Source organism: Haliaeetus leucocephalus, unplaced genomic scaffold, assembly GCF_000737465.1.
Source record: "Haliaeetus leucocephalus isolate CR32 unplaced genomic scaffold, Haliaeetus_leucocephalus-4.0 Scaffold473, whole genome shotgun sequence".
Taxonomy (NCBI): Eukaryota; Metazoa; Chordata; class Aves; order Accipitriformes; family Accipitridae; genus Haliaeetus; species Haliaeetus leucocephalus.
The window spans coordinates 5,854,634-5,876,628 of NW_010972909.1; the positions used below are offsets into that span (position 1 = coordinate 5,854,634).

A 21,995-nucleotide genomic window follows, 5' to 3' on the forward strand; every position below is an offset into this window, starting at 1 on the left:
AGGGCCTGGAGCAGAGAGTGTAATGGGGGATGTGAAGAGGCACTGTGCATCTGGTGTGTTTAGTTCAACTCTTTTATTTCTGAACCTGCCTTCCTGACATCCATGAACTCTGCTTTTTCCTATCCAGCAGCTGACATTTAGGCTCCTCCCATTTCACTGTCTTGGTTATCTTGTTGTAGACGGGAAAACGTGAAGCTGTCATGCTCCTTCCACTTCAGAACAGCACTGCAGGGCTTATTCCGCCCAATGCACCCCTTTATTCATTTCCCCCCATCTTCTTCACTGTTCATGTCCTGTCTGAAGGGATATTGAAGCCAACAACTTCTCTTTAGTTCCCAAACCTTTCAAGATTTATGGTGTCTCAGGCTTTACCAAGGGCTTTACTCTCACACTTAGTATACAATACTAGGTTTTATTTTCCATATCAAATGTGCTTCAAATGAACCGCTTCTCTGAACTTCCCAGTGCCATGGTAAGATTGTGGACCTCCCCCAACCCCAGAGATAGGAGACCTCCCTGAGCAGCTTGTGTCTTGAGCTCCATACGTGTGTAGTCAGGAGAACTTTGACAGATAGAAAGCAGACTGGATGAAATAATGGATTGCTTGAATTCAAAATACTAGATACTATAAATTCTTCCCTCAGAAATACACCACTGTTAACAGGGGAAAAGCCCTTTCCAAGCTGCTGGTGCCAAGATTTGGGCTGAGACCAAATGGACTTTACTATATGAAGATATGGAAACAGTTTATAAAGATCATCCAGCCATAGAAATGAAAGAAATGTACCCTGGAAGTTATCACCACTGACCTGACCTTCCTGCAGTAACAGTGAATGCTCCTTAAAAAGTCATACAGCCAGCAGGAAACCCAGAGGCTAACATTTGTTTTCACACCACAGCCACCAAACAAAGACGTATAGCAGATTGCTAGAAAAAAAAAAAAAAAGAGTTAGCTTATGGGAAGAAAAAGGGGTAAAATGTGGCAGCTTAGATGTCTGCTGTGAATTATTTTTTTCAAGTTGAATGGGTTGAAGCAGATGAAACGTACCTTACTTGCACTGTACCTTGCACTTCCTACTGCAATAGTAAGGATTTCTAGGTAGTTTAACTGGTACTTGTGCCCATAAATTAGGACTTGGCTCTACTGAGTATAGTGAATTTATTCAGCTCACAGACATGTTTTGGCACATTAGGAAAAGGGGTTCTTTTTTTTACCAAGGAACTGCTTCAGTCTTTGAGAATATTTTCCAAGGAAGTATTGAATATTAAAGACATATTATTATTATTTCATTTATTTTGAGGAAAGTCTCCAAATACTAAGGCATATACACATAGATACAAAATATATATACAAGCGATATATGCATACATAACACAAAACTGATGCTGACATACAAAACTTCAAAGAACTCATGCAATGAAACTCCACCCAGAAAAGTGGAGGCATCATTTTCTTTCAAGAAGTATGACAAATGCTTTAATAACACATGGTGCATAGTGTGTACCTTGGGCTCCAGAGATCCCAAACAGTGTAGATATAATACAAGAGCTCAGGTAAGGTTTGTGGCAATGAATTGTGCATCAGTTTGAGTACTGGTTGTGTGTAGCTCTGAATGGAGCATGTAATTATTATCCTCCCTGTTAAATGTATAGCAATTAATGTTTTGGTAGCACTGAAGTTATTCAGGTAATGTTTTAATCCAACCATGACATTTGACTCTAGTTTTCACAAAGATTGCTTCCAGGCATTCCCTGTAGTCTTCTAAAAAAATGTCCTTTTGTTTCGAGAAATATTAATGCATATGTGAAAAGAATTTTATGGATTAGTAGAGCCTTGCGTTCTTTCTGTATCCCTATAGCTCAAATGGAGGAACAGCTGGAAGAACAGATTTAGGAAAGAAGGCATGCCCAGGCAAACTGGTCTAGAAGAGGATTATGGGTGGATGGTAGTTAGTGTGTACAGTAACTCAGTGAGTAAAATCATCAGGGATGTAGTTGGACTGGTTTATGACTGGCAGGTGTTAGTGTAAAATGCTGACTAAAGCTCAAGAAATAGATCTGCGAGAATGTGTGGTTCTCAACCTAGAGAGTCACGCAAGAATCATTGCTTGACTGTAGCTAATTCTTTCAAGTTGCTTCCTAGGCCTGTTTTTAGCTTTGTAGGTTTTTTCTTCTCTCTCATTTGTGAGCCTGGGAGGGAAAATGCAGGCAAAGAAGAATATTTAGTCTCTAATGACCTGTCCATTTGAATCACCATTCTGAGAAAACTGCATGATAAACAAACAAAAATAAAAATATATTTTAAACTCCCAGTTCCCAAAGTTGGTATCTCACAGTGACAGATTCTACATCCTTTCTTGTGATGCTTCTTCAGGTAAAACGAATAGCCAGTTTCTCACAGATCCAGAACTGCTTTGTTGAACAGGAGTTGCTGGCATAAATAATCCGTCCATATAAGGAGGCACAGAAGATGTTTTCATATAACATTACCCTAGGAAATTAAAAGATATAGCTTAATGATGTCCCAGTGACATCGTGTGATCTATATTTGGACCATATGTAATCATACTTATTTGCCACTGGCATGTAGAGTTATTTTCCCCTTGGAGCTAATTTATTTGAGCTAGGTCCTTTTGATTCTGGTGCATTTGATCGAGCTGTACTTTGCCACCCATTGTTCCTTATACAGGACACAAATTCAGAGCTCCATAGAAGATTCTGTGATCTCCATGCTCCTTTGTCATTGCACATATGACAAACACGGGAAAGTAAGGCAAGCACAAGTTTCATATAATTTACTGGGGCCCATCAGATACAACCACACTGGTCCTATGTTATGAAGGCTTACCAGTTTGTCGCTTGTTTGGAAAAAGTTGTTCCATCCTCCCAGTACCAGCCACCCTTTTCAGATACGTATGATAATCCAACCCAGTAAAACTGTGAATCCTGTGGCAGAGAAACCTGCAGGTATGGGAAAAATCATCACAACAGTATTTCAAAAATCAGATTCACGTTCCTGTATCTTCCAGCTGTGAAGGCTCTGTAACCAAAAGAGACAGCTCTTGCTCAGTAGGAGAGTACCATGTCCAAGCTTTTTTTCCATGAGGCAGTGCTGACTGCTCTGATTATAGGATCATTCAAATACCATTGTTTATTGAATTGCCACAAGACAAATGTACCCTGGATCTGCAAAAACACTGCTTTGTCAAAGGTGGTGGTGGGGGAAAGCACCTTTATCTGGTCTGCATTTAGGTATTGACACTGCCTTTAGATATCTGCGGTTTATATATAGATATGGGAGCACTGTTTAAGCCCCAGTTAGAGTCAGCAGATCCAATGGAGCCTGAGGAGTAATTCATTCCACCCGGCAGGAGTGCCACTGAGTAGTGACTGTACTGGCCAGATCTCCCACTGGTTGTAACGGAGCCGAAGGAAGCAGGGCTGAAGTTGCAGACTGCTGACACTGTAGATGCCTGAAGTTAGGTGATACGAATCCCAGCTCAGAGGGCAGAGCCTGCTGGCCCAATTCAGGCCTCTAGCACCTTCTGAGATTCTCCAACCTGTCTGAGGTCTTCACATATGGCTGACAGACAAGACCCAGAACCTATGGGAGAACTCTGCCCTCCTAAGGCACTGTTTGGAGGTCGAAGAGAATACCCCCGGGCATCCCAGATTGCCCTAGGAACCTATGCTTAGGCACCTGAATCCTTTGCTAGGTGTCTAAGTGCTACCTAGGAGGTTCCTCAGCATCTTAGCCTGTTCAGATCCTCCAGATACTTTACTGCTGCTCAGTAGCATGTTTAGAGACTCATCCAAAATTTAAATCCACAGTTGGCTTAAAGTGCTCTGGCCTCAGTCTGGCTGCAGCTGCATATACCGAACATGGGAGAAACAGCAAGCATCCAGACATCTGGAATCAAACTATCCAGGGATTTATATAGCATACGAAAATCGTCTCTTGAATTCAGCATTGAAGGTGTGGTATTCAGGTGTCTCCCAACAGTGTGAACCATGATTCTGACCTCAGGATGTTACTAAACTCAATAATAAACCATTTCTCCACTTTCTATTTTGTCTCTACCGATTTGATTTTCACTTTAAAAAAAAATCCAAAAGGCCAGCCTTTATGCCTTAAAAGAGTTGAGAATCCCCATCTGAAACTAACTTCATCTGCAAAAAGGAGAGGTTTCCAGGGAAGCTTGTTTCCTTTTAAAAGTTTTATGTAGCAAAAAGAAAATGAGAATATTTGGGCTTTGTATAAGCTTAATAGCTGTTGAAAAAGAGGTTCCCATATATATGTGTAAAAAAGGGGAAAATATGGTCTTGACAGGAAATTGCAGAATTTTCATTAGTCAGCAAAAAAACCCAAATTAGTAAGTAAAACTTGTGGAAAGGGATAATGAAAGCATGCATTCTGTGTGCTGGGTGTCTCCTCCATGCTGATACTATGCAATTTGGTTTCTCTGTGAAAGCCTAAGTATTAGCTAATTAAGGTATTTTATACAATGGCTTACTCTATTTCTCATAATTTCACTATTTCTCACAGCACACAATTTAGAAAGTGTTGCAGGTTGTGACAATCTTGTTACTTGCAGGAAGGCTGCTTGACCAAGAGAAAATTAAATAAATGTACTGTAAACAACCAAACTATTTTCTGCCTGCAAGATCGCTGGAAGTTAAAAGATGTGACATAAAGAAATGCATGAGGTTAAGACTGTACCATCTTTGCTTTGTCTTTTAGCACAAGAAGAGTGGAGTTTCTTGAGGAACAGAACTCCTGGCTTTGCTTCCATGTTTTCTTCTGCTTTGAAATGTAGAAGCAGTTGTCAGCTCCACTGTTTTGCCAGCTTGCTGGACAGAGAGCACATTTTGTTTCTAGAAATCAGAGAGAGTATTATGCAGACCTGCGAGGAACACGGGGGCTTTAGCTACTGGCTTGACTGAGAACAGATGAAGGGTAGCCACGCGTCAGCTGAGCTGACAAGTTGTTCTGCGTGTTAGTGCACACATATCCACATCTCAAATACTACCACAGTTAAAAGCGGAAACTAAGAGATCCTGCGTTTTCCCCTCTGATTTTATAGTCTCTCAGTCAATGTGCTCTGAAAAGGGGGTGATTTGTGTTTATTTACATAACAACCACATTTACCATTCTTCTCCTTCCCTTCAAAACACAATGCTTCCCTCATTTCCTGCAGCTTCTTTCCTTCCTCAGGATCCTTGGAAACCTGAAAAACTGAAGGGCATGAAAGTGCTTTTCAAAGACTGTTTTCAAAATCTTGTAGTTTTAATTGTAGCTTTAAGCTGTAGTTTTCGACATTCTTTTATTCTCTGTCTACTTCATTTGTATGTCTACCATTGTGTGTACATCATCTGCATTTTCTTCACCTGGAGGGTTGTGCAGCACCTGAAAATGTCACCTGGGAAGCTGGGGGCATCTCCGCCCTTAAAGATTTCCAAAAGTCATCTGGACAAAGCTACAGGTGAGTTTCTCTGGGACTGGTGATAGTCCAGCTTTGAATGGTGGGGAGGAAAGGGTGGGTGTCAGACTAGAAACCTGAAGAATTGCCTCTGAGCTAACATTTCTGTGATGCCACGGACCACCCTGAGTGTTCGTCCTGGGTACTTGCAACTGCTCCCCTCCTGCCAAAAAGAAGCTGGGGTCTCTCTGCCCCTGCTTCCAAATGTAATGTGGCATCACCTTTTGTTGTTAATGCAAATGTTTCTATGGAAGAAATCTGCTGTAATCGTTGGGCAAATGTACCAGTCACAAATGCTTTGATGCCAGGGTTGCCCTCCCTGCAAAAAGTTTACAAGCCAAGAAAAAGAGGGAACTGTGAAATATTCCGGTAACAGTCACAGGGGGGCACCATTATCCACATAGTGTGGCTGAAGAGATGGGCTTCTAGCTGTGAAAACGAAGCATTTCAGAAATGGGTTAACGTTGGACGTTGGAGTTAGGTTTAGGGTGAAGGTTAGTCAGCGGTAAGGGTTAGGGTTAGGGTTGTCCTGGTTTCGGCTGGGATAGAGTTAATTTTCTTTCTAGTAGCTGCTACAGTGTCATGTCTTAGATTTAGTATGAGAAGAATGTTGATAACACACTGATGTTTTCAGTTGTTGCTAAGTTGTGTTTAGACTAAGCCAAGGATTTTTCAGCTTCTCATGCCCAGCCAGCGAGAAAGCTGGAGGGGCACAAGAAGTTGGCACAGGACACAGCCAGGACAGCTGACCCAAACTGGCCAAGGGGGTATTCCATACCATGGGATGTCATGCCCAATATATAAACTGGGGGGAGCTGGCCGGGGGGGGACTGCTGCTCAGGAACTAACTGGGCATCGGTCAGCAAGTGGTGAGCAATTGCATTGTGCATCACTTGTTTTGGGTATTCCAATTCTTTTATTATTATTATTGTAATTTTATTATTGTTATTATTATCATTATTATTTTCTTCCTTTCTGTCATACAAAACTGTTATCTCAACCCATGAGTTTTGCTTTTTTTCCCTGATTCTCCCCCCCATCCCCCTGGGGGGGGGGGGTAGTGAGTGAGTGCTTAGTTTCTGTCTGGGTTAAACCATGACAGGGTTAGTGTTAAGCTTGGGGTTAGGGTTAAGGTCATTATGATTAGGGTTAGGATTAGGCGTTAGAGTTATGGTTTAAGATTAGGGTTGGGGTTAGGTTTATGCTTAGGGATAGGGATAGGGTTAGGGATTATATTGTTAGGGTTAGGGTCATTAAGGTTAGGGTTAGGCTTAAGGTTAGGGATTAGTTTTAGTGTTGGGGTTAGTTAGGTTTAGGTCTTGCATTAGGATTAGTGTAATCCTTAGGGTTAAGGTAACTGTAAGTGCAGATATTAGTGATCCCACGCAACATGTGTTGACACTCAGACCCTTCTGTGGCAGAGCTGTACTGTGACCCTTCTTGCCAGATTACTTCCACTGGGGGAACAGGGACACCAGGGACAGTCTGCAGGGGGAGAAGAAGCAGCTGTACATGTGGAATTCAATCCCACAGCAGCAGTTCAGGACACCACAGTACTTACACAGGGCTAGCAGAGTTACCAGCCCCGTCAGCAGCACCAGGCTCAAGGCAAGGAAAGCAAAGGCCACTGGCCGCCATATGGAAGTTGAGGCAGAGGCTCCTGGGACAAACAAAAAACGCATTCAGCAACAAAAATAGCGGTTCTCCTCACCACACAGTGGTATTACCTCCTCTCTGACAACACCAGTTCATTTTTATCCCTTCTGCAGTGCCTTTTTTTTTCTTACTGCAGTTTTTGTTATCACTGTTCTGAATTTCCTGTAGTCATTTTGAGAAAGTATCTATTTATCCACCAAGAATATTTATTAACTGAGGCTCTAGTGTTTTAGAGTAAAACTTCTTCTCATGAGACAGGTAAACAGATTAGATTTTGCTGTTCCCACAGTCCTGGAAATAATAAAACAATCTCTAAGGCTTCTCCACGTTGAAAAGGAAAAATTACCATCTAGTTTTGGATAATTACTTTTGAAAACTGTGTTTGGCATTTCTAAATGATTGCAACATTTGAACATTAAACTGTGCATCTTTCTTCAGGCTATTCCTTTGAGTTTCCATTGTGGTTCAATGTCTAATCAGGAATATAGTTCTCTGGAATTTTACAGCTGACTATCTCCTGTTTAAAATCTTTTCTTATATATATATATATATATATATATATATATATGCATTTTTCCCTTTTGGGAAGCAGTGCTCTGCAATTTTCTGAAGTACCCTTTCATATCTATTCTAGATTGTTCAGGTTAATTGAAAAGTATTACACACGTCAGGTATTTTACTGGAGTCCAGTGCATGGGAGCAAGCACCTCCAGGTAACTAATCTTTTGTGAGGTGAGAAGAAACACCCTCCAGAGGTGCCCAGAAGTCCAGATAGACTTGGCAACTAAAACCTACATAGCCAAAGTTAAGGGAGAGGACCCTAACTCTCACCAGTCAAGGTAATTACAAGAGACTGCAGGTGACACCACATTGGGGTAGTGACTGATATGCCAGAGGGTAGGGCTTCCTTTTACAGGGACCTAAAAATCCTAGGAATGAGCTGTAAGTGCAACAGCTCAACAAAGGCAAAGGTGAAGTCCGGCACCTGTAACAGTACAACTCCATGCACCAGTGCCGAGCTTCCCAGTTCCAGAGATTTTTCAGCTAACTGCAGAGAGTCCAGCAGAGGAATGCTGAGTTGGTCAGGAACCTATAGAGAGGCTGAAGGACCTAGGTTTGTTTAGCTGGAGAAGAGGAGGCTAAGGGAGGACCTAATTTCAGTCCTCCACTACCTAAAAGGGCTTTATCGATGGAGCCAGACTCTTCTCAGAGAGGCACGGCAAAAGGACACGGTACAACAGTCACAAGTTGCATCAGGGAAACTTCCAGTTAGATCTGAGGAAAAAAATTCTTCCCCTTCAGCAATCAACAAGTGCCCAGAGAGGCTGTGAGACCTCCATCCCTGGAGATTTCCAAAACACAAGTGGACAAGGCCCTGGGCAACTTGAGCAGACTTTAGAGCTAGCCCTTTCGAGCAAAAGATTGGAAAAGATGGACTACAGAGGTCCCTCCCAATCTAATTTCGTCCTAAGTCTATCATCTACTTTACATGTTCTCTGTGCATATCAAAAGGCCATTTTAAGAGTTTTCTGCGCTTACCAACATGTTTTTTTTTTCTCAGAAGCTCTGCCCCTAGATCGCCCTTCCTAATATTTTATCCTTGGGTTTCTGGCTGCTGCTTCTCAACAGCTTATCCTCCATCCTCATTTTCAAGCAGTCATTCTCAATGGATAGCCCCAGGTCTTTTCCAGACAGCACCAGAATGGTGTTGATTTAGTCTTTGTCTACTCTACCCAACCTGCAAATAGCAGCAATTATATTTATTTCACACGTAAGCCATGTGGTGAATTTATGAGCAGCAGCAACAGTACTCCCGTCACCATTTTATGATCTTAGGCATTCCATGGGCACAATCCACTACCTTGGTTAACACTCAGCTTGTTTATAGAAAAACTTTGAGTCTAAAAAAATAAAAATATATACTCCTATCAGAGCTTACATTCATTATTAAGACTGATAAACACAGCACCTTCCTACTCCGCATAGCTGAGGAAATTGCTTCCATTTCCAAGGCCTGCATTATCTGATAAAACTATAGTGCCTTCCTCTCTTATAGTGCCCTGCTGTAATAAATGCGTCCTACCAAAATGAAAAAAAATCCATAGAAAGGTGGAATTTGTCTTCTATGTTGAAGTAAATGGAAAAAATAATTGGCGTAAAGATAGACTTCAGAAAAAATATCATCTGTGATCATAAACAATAGCACACAAGTCTCCCTTATGATTATTCTTTCTGCTGTTTCTATGAACATTTATCTAAGAATATATTATAAAGTTTAGAAGATTTCTAAAGCAATCAACATGAACATGCAAATTTAAGTTATGTCCTGTTTTAAAAGCTAATTTCCATCTGTACTTACTGTCTGTTGCAACACAACTGGCTGGAGCCTTAAATGCAGAACATTTGTTTCTGCTTGAATATCTGGGAGTAATAACTGAAGCTGAGGGTCGTAAATTTAAAGCGGTGTAGCCTTCCTCATCCTCCATCTCCAGCTCATCACACTTCTTTCCTGCAATAGCAGTACTTTGGGAGTAGGGGCACACTGCAGCGAGACCAATGCTGAGGCGATGAGAATGGTTCATGTTTCAGCATTTCCAGTGAAACCACGGAGGAAGCCGGCTCTGTTCTGATTACTGTGTTATGGTAAAAGTGTAACATATTGAAAGCACATTAAGGAGTTAAAGTGGCACTGTCAAAGATGGGTCTTTTCTTCCTGAATGTGAAGATGGGGAGTCTTGGTTCCTGGCTGGAACCTAAGACTGTTTCGTTTAACTATCCACCTGATCTGACCCTGTAAATATAGCAAACATCAGGATTTTCTACCTCCTTAAAATAAGATGCTCTAGAAATAGTTGCTCTTTTGAGTTAAAGTATGAAAGATATTTGTTCATGTGTCAGGGCCCAAGAACGGCACAACAGCTGCATGGAAAGCAATAGGCTGCATTTCCACATACTGTTATGAAAAAAATGAAAAATGAAATTATTTTACAAAAATTCGCTGGATTAAATGCTATAATGGGAAAAGCTGAGCTGACAGGATGGTGAGGGCAGGAACTCGGCAGGATTCCCATGACCGCTCAGCCTGTGTCAGAGGAAGACCAGACTACACTGCAGACCTCTCTGCTGCTGCACCGTGCGCAGAAGGCGCTGTGCAAAAGTGCCTTATCCATCCTCCCTCTCCATCTCTAGCTCTCTGCGGTGCCTTGCTCCAGCGCTGAGCCGTAGGTCTTAAACAGCTTCAATGACCAATTCTCCTTAACGGAGCACTTGCCCAGACATGATGAGTCACATCGTGACAGGGTCAGCCAGAAGGAAATTGCGAGAGAGGAATTTCTGTGGTCACTGTTGGGGCTCTTGTGTGTAAAGTTCAGAGCCTGCCATTTGCAAAATAGCATCAACAGACTGGAAACACACTATAATGAGTGGGCTACCCTTCCTGCCTTGCAGTGCAGATGATAGGTTTTTTCAGAGCAGAAATATCTCTGGCTGCATGTATTTCTTGCTTTATATCTTACCTGTATGCAAAGAAGAGGCATGATGGAAAAGTTGGGAGTAAAGGGTGCTTACAGTCAGTTTTGTTACACAGAGGCACAGAAGGAGTAGCAGTCACTGTGTATTCACAATATCCTCATAAAAACCTCATGCTAAATATGGTGCAAAAATACTTGTCTGCCGGGCCTAAAAACTGTATATTGGCAAGTTAGTGTAAAAAGGGTTTTTCTGCAGATAACTGGGAGTCAAGTGTGTCTATGCTACTGAATTTTGTAACAGGTTTTCCTGACAGTAATCTCTTCAGTCTTAGCAACAACTTTTCAAGCACGTAATGAATCTCCTTTGGGGAAACTTTTCTCCAATGTAATTTTACTTCTGGAGAGAAAACAGGAAGTAAAGTAATTTTCTTGTATTATTTTGGTAGCTATGAATTCAATAAGCAGTCTGTTAATTATATCACTTTTTTTTTTTTTTGGAGTCACCTTATAATCAGATTCTGCTGCAAGAACAGAAGTAACAAAAGCAGTAAGGTGGGGCTTCATCATCACACTCTCTGCTCTTCCAAGGATCCAGGGCAGGTAAAATTTCTTGTTTCTTCAGACTAAAATGAAAAGAAAGGTAAACTAAGGCAGGAAGTTTGGGTCTACATTTGAACACAGCCTGTGTATAAATGTTGTCAGCAGGCTGGACAAAACAGCTATGTTTATTAATCAGCTTGACCTTGAAAATTACATTTTCTGGAGTGTATGAACTGGGGGGGGGGAGCACAGGGAGGAGTGGAGTTTAGACATGGGAAACACACTGTTGTACGGAACTGTGATTCAAAAATGCCATCTCAGCCAATACATAAACAGCACATTTCTACGTCTCTTCCCCTGTAAGGAAAAGCTCCTTTCAGAGGAAAAGGGGATACGGTCAGACAGCACATCCTTAAGCCCTCCCTGGTGCTGACACCACCAGGGGATGGGCTTTGCCAGTTCCAACCTTGCCAGATGGACGAGTTTGTCCGCTGCTGCCGCGCTCCAAACACCTGCAGTGAATGCAAAGAGGCTGCCTTCTGCCTGTCTTCTCTGGGGTGACTTTCTCTTTCTTTCTTTGGTGGGGTTTTTTTGGTGTTTCAGTCACTGTTTTTTGAGAAGAAGCTAGCTCCTTCTGTTTCAGTAGCACAGTGCACTGTGAAACCATGCTCTAACCCCACCTGCCTTTACAGTTACAAATACAGTTGCTGCACCAGAGGCTGCTTTTGAGCTGGCAATAAATTGACCCAAAAGATCAAGGCCACAGCAAGATAACGATGTAGCCTTCTGGCTGCCTGTCAGTGTGGGGAGCTGTCAAGCTCACCTCATGTGTGCCTTCAACAAACTGCAGAAACACCTAGGATTCACCCATCTGCTGCTCTTAGGCATGCCTCATTAATGAAAAAACATCCTGGAAATATCTTTCCTGTTTCCTCACGGTCACTCTAATGTATGAGAAAACAAGATCAGACTGTTTTTTCTTCCTTTCTTTCTTTTTTAATTTTTCTGGCAAGTAACAGCAAAGCTCTTCATTATCAAGAAAGGATGCACCATGAATACAGTTCAGGATACCTTCCCCATGAGATTTCTTATTTCAGTGTAGCTAGTATGAATGATGAGAGACACTCCGGGAAGTCACCAGGGCTGTGTCTGCGCTGCAGGACAGAACCACTCTGCATTTTCACCCCCAAAGACAGACACAGTTAGGAGAGGAACTGAGAGGAGCAGCTAGGAGAGGTTACGTGAGAGATGCCAGTGGTGAGTGTAAAAAGCAGAGAGGAAGAGAAATCCACTAAGGTTTCTGGAGCGTGAAATTGGTACTTGAAAATAACAGCTGAAATGTTCATGTTGGTGATCAGAAACTGCCATGTAGTGCTGAGATCAGTGAGACACCAGAACAGCCCCTTGAAGGGAATGACTGATGCTTTAGCAGCCCAGCTGCTACACCAGTGGTAAAGGATCCACAATAAATAATCTGGGCTGCAATCCACAAGGAATACACAAGCCTCCAGAGGGGACCAAGCTAGGAATTCATGGACTTTCTGCTCAGATCAAAACACTGTTATGGGACTGGGATTTTTTATTGCAACCTGATTGTCATTGTTCTATGGCTATGTGGAGGGAGACATCTTGTTCATTAACACTACTCGGTATTTTCACTGTGGTTGGGTTTGTAGACCCTTGCTCAGCACATTAAGTTAGTAGCATGGCATTCCAGGAAATACCCTAAAAATACATAAAAGGAGGTTCTGTTCATGCCTCTGACTGAACCCTAGCATAACTCTTGCAACAGATGAAAAAAATAGAAAAATTTGAAAATTAGAAAAGCAGAATTATTACTAGGAAAAGAAAAAAGAAAAAAAAAAGAAAAAAAAAAGGAAAAAAAAGAAAAAAGAGAACTAACAGTGCCAGGAAGAAGTATAGAGCATGGAAGAGAGCTTGACATTCATAGCTGAAGGATATCTTTTTCTGTGACACATTCAAAAGTCCTTACGAGGACTATGAACCCCTGTGCTCCGGAGCAAGTAATATCTGTGTTTGTGTGTTGCATACTCCAGCCTACTAGGGTATTAAAGCAGTCAGATCAACAAGATATCAGAAGCATCTCCTGAATGGAAGTGTTTAATCCTCATCACTTGCGTTACGGTACAGCTGTGCAGCTATGAACTGACAAGCGGTATTAGGACTGTATCAGTGGATGCTGGGAGAGGAGCAGTATCTTTACATGCTTGGCTTGTCACTGTGCTTTTCTTCCTAGCCATCACTTTTGGCCATTTTGTCCATCACTTTTGTTGGTTAAAACTGAGTAATCATTTGGCAGTTTTGGATCTGGAATGACAGACTTGGGTCACTCCTGGAGCCTGTCATCATGCCCATTTCCTTAGTATGAAGATATTGTTACATATGTCTAAAAGAGAATGAAAACAGGGAAACGTATTAGGTCCAATCCAACATATTTACATTCTCATGTGATAGTTCTCAAAAACAAAATAAAAGATTCCAACCTTGCAGAACATCTTCTAGCTTCTCATAATCATTCTGGTCTGACAAACCAGTCCTCCTGCCAATGGTTGTTACCTCGCTGTAATTGGATGGCGGGCTTTTCACAGATATAGTAATTCTCTTCGTTACATGTTCTGCTATATACGATACCATGATAAAAATACCCACATGGTTGGCTGAACCTTATCTGCTTTGTCCTAGGAAAGAAAAATCTTTATTGTTACATCTCACCTTATTAGGATGGTGCATCCTTCCCCCTTCCAAAAAGAGAAGTCTTTGCAAGAATTACTTATGTGGCTTTTGCGAAGAATATATATGCCCAACGAAGAAATAAAGCATTTAGTGACATTGTGCACCAATTCCTAGGAGGCTGACCCTGTCCTGAACATGCCAACAAGCACTCCCAGCAGACTGTAAGGGTGGATCCTAAACCATTTCTTGTACCTGACAGTAAGAAACACTAACTCCTGGCTACCAACTGGAGGGTGTCAGTGGCTGTTTCAACAGAAATGTTAAGAGGAGACTGCCCAGTAATGAAAAGGAAAATTGGCAAAGCAGGTTTGAAAGCAAGAAGAAAAATATATTGTATTTCTGAAATAACATGTTAAACCAAAGTGAAATTTTGGGTTCTAGACAATAAATAGTGTCTTATGTAAAAATAAAAAAGTATAAAATCAAAAGTGTGAAATGAAACACCTTTCCATCAGAGTGTTTTCCTTGTGTCCTCACTGAAACAAGATGTCAAATACAAAAGAAACATGACATTTACGGTCAATCTGAAACTAAATTGTGGAAGTAAACTTTCCAGGTACTTTTTTTGCCCTCTAATATTGCCTGCATCACCCTCCAAGCAGTTCTGGGTGAGGCCAAGAAAAATCTGAAATGGAAAAGTGAATCCCGAAATACAGTGAAAGCTGCCTAACAGTTGGCTGTTCAATGTGCCCTTTGTGTCAGAGAAACTGGGAGTTGTGTGTGGGTGAGGACCAACCTTATGTACTGCAGCAAAACTGCCCACTTACCAGGACTTCTGTTCTTCTGTAAGGGGTGTGTTGTCTGTCCAATACCAGGTTCTCTGTTGATGTCTAAATATTAATCCAAGCCAGTATGTTCTTCTAGGAAATGTTTGTACCAAGTTCTATGCAGAGTAAGGACAATTCAAAACAGATATTCAGGAAGACAATAAAAATAAATATTTAGGCTCAGAAAATGAAAGCATTGACGGAAATTGCTTAAAGAACATAAATACCACAAATTGTTAACCTGTCAGGACAAGTTCTGCACGTAAAGGAAAAGCCTAGTATCAAAGGCGAAATGACAGTAGAACTGTTTTTAATCAGAAAGAAGATACACTTCTAGCTCTGAAGAGCAATGTCACTCTCATCAACCTGTTTTAAACCCTCTGGGTGAAACACTGGATTGTTGGATCGTTCTCCCTCCTTTAGTCATAAATCATTCCTCCTCCTTTACTCTGTCCTTAGCATTTGTCAGCAGCGAAAAGGAAGCCACTGCAGGGGGCTGTTGAGTTTGATTTGTTGAACCTTCACACTTGGCTCTAGCATCATTTAACTTATTGCAAAAGCTGGACCATGCCAAGTAGAGGAGGTCTTAAAGTTAAGCCTTTAGTGATATTCTGTTCTTAAAAAATTCTCTGGGCAGAACAGGTAAGAATGTAAACTTGAATAATGCTGCCTTTCTCACTGCTGCTTGAGGGAAATCTCTAAAGATTTGAATTCAGTTTTTCTGTTGTTGTCTTCTTTCCTTCACTCATCATTGCCACTCCCAGGGCACTACTCCATTTTCTCTTTTCCTCATATCTCTCAATGCTGTGATTAAGTCAGCTAGAACAGACCGCACCTCACAATCTTTGCTGTCACCAGTCTGGGAAGGTGAGAATAATGCTGCTCCCCTTTATTTCTGGGAGAAACCTTATGGCCTGTGGCTCAGTGAGAGAGGAGCTGGCATTTGTCAAGTGCTGGAGAGCAGGCAGGTCCAGCCCTGACTGCTAGCTTTTGGGACAGCATTTCTGCCTTCAGTCTTCCAGTACGTCTGCTGGCATCCAGAGGCAAAAGCATTATTTCACTCTACACCTGGCATTTTGTCTTCCCACCTCAGTTTGTTTTCCCTTACGAAAAGATTAGGCAAAAGATTAGGCCAGACTTCAGCAACTCGCTGCCAAGTGTTTGAATTTTGATTGAAAAGATGAGATTGACTTTTGTGGAAAGAACTCCTATGAAACTCCTGCTCACAGTGCCATTTAAGAAAATTGTGTGTGAGGTGACTAGCTGATAGGGTGCATGATCTTCCTCCATGCTAAACAGAGTGAGAAACCAGTCCATACCAGCTTTGCTTGGTCTTTTATCAGAAGAAGAGTAGAGTTTCGTGAGGAACAAAACCAGTGACTCTCCTCCCACGACTTCATTTTCTCGGGGTGGTAGTAACACGTATCGCCACCTTCCCACTTCCAGTTTGCAGGGCAGAGCACACAGTTCTGGCCTGGAAAAGGAAAATCATCACCCCATTTCTGTCCCCAGGCTGTCCCTCCCTGAACATCACTGTTGGCTGGTGATGACAAGATCCGTAGGGATGTTTGAGATAGTCCTCATTCAGTCAAAATCCCACTGTGGTCCCAGAAGTCTCAGGTAACGACACAGGTGAAAACCGAATCATCCCCTTCTCTCTCCCATTCCTTTAGCACTGGGAGGAGGTTCAGGCATTGCAAATGGAATATATTTGGCCCAATTTTAGGAGTCTACAAAAGTGATATGAGTCAACCCATCTGGTGTCCCATTTTAGTCAATGGACAGAAGCAGGTGTGTCTCAAGCATGCTTTTTCTGTCACTTCAGGTGTCTTTCTTGGGAGGAAACAGACTGTATCCTTGCACTACCAATTTCTCTTCATTGACTAAAAGGCAGACCTAGACAGTTAGCTTGTCTGTGGAACAATACCCACACAAATGAAATCCCCTTTCCTGACAGTCACAATAGGATCCCTTTGCCCAACACCCCTACTACTCAGATTATAATTTCTGAAGAGAACTATTTCTGTGGCTGGCTCATTGTCAGATGCCACTTAAATAACCGATCTCTTGCAAACTGATTTCAGAAACAGCCCTGCACTGTACACAGTCAGGAGACAGGGAGTGAACTCCCAGGTTGCTTTACCTGTGCTTCACAGCATATCACTTCTGATTTTAGGAGATTCCTGTCTTACCTGGGGCTGGTACTAGCACACTGTCCTGTGTGTGGACTGCTGTTCACATAGAGTGCAGTAAGTTGTTTAATTCTCAGGCACCACTGTAAGATTGTCTATTAGATGCAGATGAGCATGTTGTAGAGAATCCTGAACTAGTAGTGACGAGAACTGGCATGTCCAGAAGACATCCCACAGAACCCTTTTCTTATGGAAACTAAATCCCGAAACCCTGGTACCACTGCCAGGTCCCATGGCAGTGCACATGTGGCACTGCCTGAGACAGACATGCTCATTGCCTACTTTCTAGGTGGTCACATCTGAGAAGACACAGGCTCACCTGAGGAGACAGACCTGAGTAGACATAGAAGACCCATCTCGTTTCCTTCCCTGACATGGTGAAAGATAAACCCTCATCAAAACTTGTTGATTTACCATTATTTTTAAAGTTTTTTTCCCCTTCCAAGCATAGCTGATATCCTATTGCTTGCAGCATATTTGAGAAATTTGCATGCAGCTCGTTCTTTGTCATGTTGAGGTCTCTCAGTTGTTTTCTGTAATCCTTGGGAATCTGGAAAACTGAAATTCACAGTAAGACATTTTCCAGTGCTGTCCTTCAGAAAGGGTGGGATGCAGGTAGGGAATGTCTTAGCAGATCGTTAGGGATAAATACACCATTTGGGATAAATGTTATTCCTCCCTGAACAGTTGCATGTAAGGGCTGCTGAGATGGAGAACATTTGCACAGTGGATTTCTTATTATTTGGCTGTGAGTGAACAAGAAAATTAAATTGTCACTTTTTATCATGTATTTCCATTGTGTATCTTTCTCTTATATTGGTTTCCAGGCTGTGCTTTTTTCCCCAAAGTGTGAACTTCAGCTCTGCATCACAGTGGAATTGTTGCGGATGGGAGGAAAAGGGCACAACCTGTTTACTGTGACACAAAGCTTTTCCCTTCCCTTCGGATCCAGCATTATCAGAGGAATTCACTCGGTTGTTAATCACTACAGCAGGGTTGTGGATACAGTTTTTAAGGGACCAGATAATGGCAGCCAGAGCAAGAAGTGAATCTCCTACCCTACCACTTTCCAGCTCCCCTCCACATTGCTTATTTTTAGCCTCATCACATTGAGAAGAGGACAAAGATGCTGCGGCAAGGGAAAATACCTGGGTTGCCTGGTTGCCTGTTCTCAGCTGAACAAGAAGTTGCACCTGAAGGAGAGGTCAGCCTGATGTTATCCTGTAGCTTGGGTCCCCCAGCAAACAGAAAAGCATTAGTACTTACATAAAACTGCCAGGGTCACCAGCGCCATCAGCAATGCCAGGCACAGCGTGAGCAAAATCAGGACTACTGGCCAGCAAGAGCGGGACGAAGTGGAAGGCCCTGGGAGGAATTCAGTCATGAAAAGGAGGTGTGATACTAAGGGAATAGTGAATACATTAGCCTCATTAAGTTGCAGCCATCTTTGTGGTGCACTGGTGAATAAATAATTGCTTTTACTTTATGGTTGTACATTCCTGCTGCAGAATCTCTGCACACAGCAAAAGATGCCCAAACAAAGTAAGAGAGGAAGAGATCACAACAGCTCAGTGGAGAATGTGAACAGCCTTGGTCCTTTTGAAGGCCATAGGCTGGGGCAAGAAAGATACTGAGAAAGCAAGATATTGCAAAATCTAGAAAGTTGATTGCTCAAAGCTGAAAACAAATATGCACTGTATGTTTGGGGTAATTTGTGATGTGTGGCACATGTCTGTGGTGAGCTGGTTAATTTGATTCCTACAATAAACTCCTCTGGTACTTTATGGTAGTTTGAGATTTCTAGCTAGGAATTGATAGAGAATTTTTCTGTAATAAGGTTTACAGCCTAGACACAGAAATGAGCACTCAATGAGGAGAAAAAGGAACAATCTTTTCCTGAGCAAAGAAAATTTTAAGCATGTGGGTCATCCAAAACAGACCCTGTTTATAGGAGGTGGAAGATTTAATGGGTTAAGATGCACTGAAGGAGGGAGAAAAAGCATTCAGATTGTCAGAGAAGCACTAAATCAAAGGCAGGTATTAACATTGCTGCTATATGGACTTTGTGGAGAGCTGCAACCAGTTTGACTTAATCCAATAAAGGCAGTAGAATGGGAATGTGGAGAGGAAATTGCTAGTCTAGAAAAGGGAAAGAGGTATTTAAAATTTGGGAGTGAATTGCTGCCAGAGTAGGAACTGAAATCTAGCGTGTCATGCTAAAGGAACAGGAATGGAAACTACGCAGGCTGCCTCTCCTGCAAACAGCCTGTGGTCAGCTTCTGTGGTGAAGCAATCCTGGGCAGAACGTTGTACAAGACCTCACTCTATGGAAACTCAAGTTGATGAATATTCAGGTGAAAGATTAGGCAATGGATGTTGTCTTGGACGGGGACACAGATCACTGCTGGCTTATATTCAACCTCCCATTCACCATAAACTCCAGGTCCTTTCCAGCCTCCACGGCCAGCCTGCTCCCAGTCTGCGCTGCTGCCTGGGATGAGTCCAGCCTCAGTGCACAACAACTGGTGGAGCTTCATGGGGCTTCTGCTTGCCCAGTCCTCAAGTTTCTCAAGGTTCCTCTGTTCTGAAGCTCTACCACTTGGTAGCATCAGCCACCACTGGAATTATAAATTTGCTGAAGACACACTCTCTGTCATTTTTCAGGTCGTTGATGAAGATATTAAACAATATGGGCTCAGTATCAATCCCTGAGGGACCCCTGAGGGACTCTGCCACCAAACAGATGTTGAGCCATCAGTTACTCTCCTTTGAGCCTGGTAGTCCAGCCAGTTTTCAATCCACCTAACAGTTTACCACCCAGCCCATAACTTCCTCAGCTTTAAAGTGACAATACTGTAGGACACACTGGCAAAAGCCTTGCTAAATATATATTACATCTGCCACTCTCCCTGCACCTGCATTTCATCACAGAAGGCAACCTCAGTCTAAGGAACTGCTCTAACTGCTTGGTATTGCATAAAAGAGAAATACCTAGTCCCTTCACGAAGAGAAAGAACGTCTCCCTTCTGCATTATTTTCCAAAGTCTGATCTCACAGGCATATGATAGATACAGTCAGAGATAAAGCCTGCACAGGAGAATCACACAGCTTTTAGATCCTAACAAGACTTAAAGACGCATTGACTGCTGGAACATACGGATATTTTTAAGGCCAAAGTGCTTCTGTACATGCTCTGAAGCTGAATATTAGGTGCCTGGAGAATTTCAGTAATAGACATGACTCCCTAAGGCAGTCATAAGTCCCTAAGTGCTAAATAGACTCATATGAATTGGAGCTGAAGGGCAAAAATAAATTGTTCCTCCCCCTACAAAGTCACAGCCCCAAGCAGAAGACTGAAAGCATTATAGTCCACGCTTCCTGGAGCTTTTAGATGAGAAGAGACAAAGATTTTGTAGTTTGAAAGTGAGATTTCATAAACAAATACAAAATATTTTCTGGGCAGCAATATGAATCAAGACCAAGCAGTAGTTTTAGCTTTGGCTGTTTTAATTAAGCTGTTGCCTCAAGAGTTTCTTTAGGTAACAGTTCCCTGTACTGTACTTTGTGATATCACGTGCTTCTGCTACACGTAGCACAGCTGAAGAGACTTTGGGCTGGGTCCTCCTTCCTGTGTGGTACTCGCATTGTCCTCAAAAGGATATGTTTATTCATTGTGGTTATTTCAATTTGATGTTTGTGAAATAATGCACAGACTGTGCTGTGCGCTTTCAGAATGGGGCTTTCTCATCACAAAATATGCGTTGTCTACCCTGGGACACAGAAGCAGGACATCTGGAGTCGTATGAGGATAGCGGTATCACTGGACGTTAAAGGAGAAGAAGCCCGGAGCTTAACACGAAGAGCTCAGATATTTACTTTTTTTTTTTTTTTTTTTTGCCACTGAACTATATTTTGGCAATGCTCAAAACCATAACTTAACAATGTTCAAAAAACATATGTTCAAAAAACCTTAAGTGTTCAGAACTCCTGCTCTTTGATACAGAATTCCCCAGAGAATTCCTTCTGAATCACAAGCAAGTTGTCCTCTTGTTTGTAAATCTCTGCTCCAGAGCCTGACCCCATGAACAGCTAGTACTTTCTATGTTCTTTGTTCCCATAAGTTCCACCACTCAAATCTAGAGCTCATCTTCGCAATTTAACACAAATTAAGCAAAATTAATTTTAAAACAGTATTTTAAATATAGTATTTAAAAATGCATTCAGCCTTTTAACAGATATAGCCATTTCAAAGACCAGGGCCTTAATTCAGGCTAGAACTTCAGAAGTGAAATAAAGTGAGTCGGTTAAAGCTAATTCAGTTCTAAGCTTGAATGCAAATGCATAGAGAAATTAAATGGAACTGATCCACTAAAAATTAGTTCAAGTTAACTCTGTAGAGGTTTAGACAATTAGCACTGTTTGTGGAGGTTAGTATAACACTCAGTAATATGCTTTTCCATGAAATAATAAGATTACGATTTCAGGTATACTCTCCAAACTCTAAAAAGTTCAGGAAGAAATGACAGCAACAAAACCCGCGATACATTTATAACTAGTATAACTTTTCTGAGAGTAACAAAGCAAACAAAGGTCCCTTGGGCATATAATTAAAAGTATTTCCCACCCCATCTACTTTAGCAAGAATAAATTATAAAAGCTTCATAGATACTACACCTTTTTTCTTAGTATCTTCAGGCTTTGTGATATTATCCAGTTCATAGCTGTTTTCAAATTTCAGATTAGCATATGTTACTTCTTCTGTCATAGCTGGTAAAAAGAAAAGCATCAGAACAAAAAGGTAGAAGAAGATCTGGCATTTGCAGCTAGTAAACTACAAAGAAAATCTACCCCTTTGTGGGGTTTCCTCACACTGGCAGACACAAATGAAACAGCAGAGACGTCAAGACGCACGTGAGCTTCCTCAATCACAGTACCACCCAGAGAATGTTCCTCTCTCACTCATTGCTATATGCTCTTTCTTCCCCTTTACCTTACTTCTACTGTCCCTGACTGACGTATGTTTACTTCTGCCATTACTGAAAATGCAGCCACTTTTGTAGAACTCTTCTTCTTTTGGATAGACAACATTTAATTCCTCATTATATCAAGTTCAGGCTTGAAACACAGAACTGAATA

General features: G+C 41.8%; 2 protein-coding genes across 4 annotated transcripts; both read right to left on the reverse strand.

The window, feature by feature from the left end:
* Positions 1 to 1,379: 1,379 nt before the first annotated feature.
* LOC104836665 (natural killer cells antigen CD94-like) lies at positions 1,380 to 9,679 on the reverse strand. Its single transcript, XM_010575363.1, has 6 exons — positions 9,496 to 9,679; positions 7,042 to 7,140; positions 5,150 to 5,236; positions 4,721 to 4,875; positions 2,849 to 2,961; positions 1,380 to 2,491 (listed from the first exon to the last, which is right to left on the reverse strand). Exons 1-6 carry the CDS (start codon positions 9,620 to 9,622, stop codon positions 2,371 to 2,373), a joined length of 702 nt encoding a protein of 233 aa, XP_010573665.1. The 5' UTR covers positions 9,623 to 9,679; the 3' UTR covers positions 1,380 to 2,370.
* Positions 9,680 to 13,011: 3,332 nt separating this feature from the next.
* LOC104836666 (C-type lectin domain family 12 member B-like) lies at positions 13,012 to 21,794 on the reverse strand. Of its 3 annotated transcripts, XM_010575365.1 has the most exons (8): positions 21,708 to 21,788; positions 21,534 to 21,626; positions 18,126 to 18,224; positions 17,274 to 17,417; positions 15,987 to 16,141; positions 14,668 to 14,783; positions 13,651 to 13,845; positions 13,012 to 13,553 (listed from the first exon to the last, which is right to left on the reverse strand). In XM_010575365.1, the coding sequence occupies exons 2-7, from the start codon at positions 21,622 to 21,624 to the stop codon at positions 13,680 to 13,682; spliced, it is 771 nt and encodes a 256-aa protein (XP_010573667.1). In that variant the 5' UTR covers positions 21,625 to 21,626; positions 21,708 to 21,788; the 3' UTR covers positions 13,012 to 13,553; positions 13,651 to 13,679. The 3 variants fall into 3 exon arrangements, with proteins under 3 accessions (XP_010573667.1, XP_010573666.1, XP_010573669.1); XM_010575364.1 differs by having other exon boundaries at positions 21,534 to 21,794; XM_010575367.1 differs by lacking the exon at positions 18,126 to 18,224 and having other exon boundaries at positions 21,534 to 21,794.
* Between the last annotated feature and the right edge of the window lie 201 nt (positions 21,795 to 21,995).

Excerpts from the sequence above, each read along its gene's own strand:
- LOC104836665 (XM_010575363.1), bottom strand. The coding sequence starts at position 9,622 with ATGGAGGATGAGGAAGGCTACACCGCTTTAAATTTACGACCCTCAGCT. Across the intron at positions 7,141-9,495 it reads CAGTTGTGTTGCAACAGACA|GAGCCTCTGCCTCAACTTCC; the intron begins GTAAGTACAGAT and ends TGTTTGTCCCAG. Across the intron at positions 4,876-5,149 it reads TGAAGGGAAGGAGAAGAATG|AAACAAAATGTGCTCTCTGT; the intron begins GTAAATGTGGTT and ends TCTGATTTCTAG.
- LOC104836666 (XM_010575364.1), bottom strand. The coding sequence starts at position 21,645 with ATGCTTTTCTTTTTACCAGCTATGACAGAAGAAGTAACATATGCTAAT. Across the intron at positions 16,142-17,273 it reads AAAAAACTTTAAAAATAATG|GCCAGAACTGTGTGCTCTGC; the intron begins GTAAATCAACAA and ends TTCCTTTTCCAG. Across the intron at positions 13,846-14,667 it reads ACAGAAGAACAGAAGTCCTG|GACAAAGCAGATAAGGTTCA; the intron begins GTAAGTGGGCAG and ends TTTCTTTCCTAG.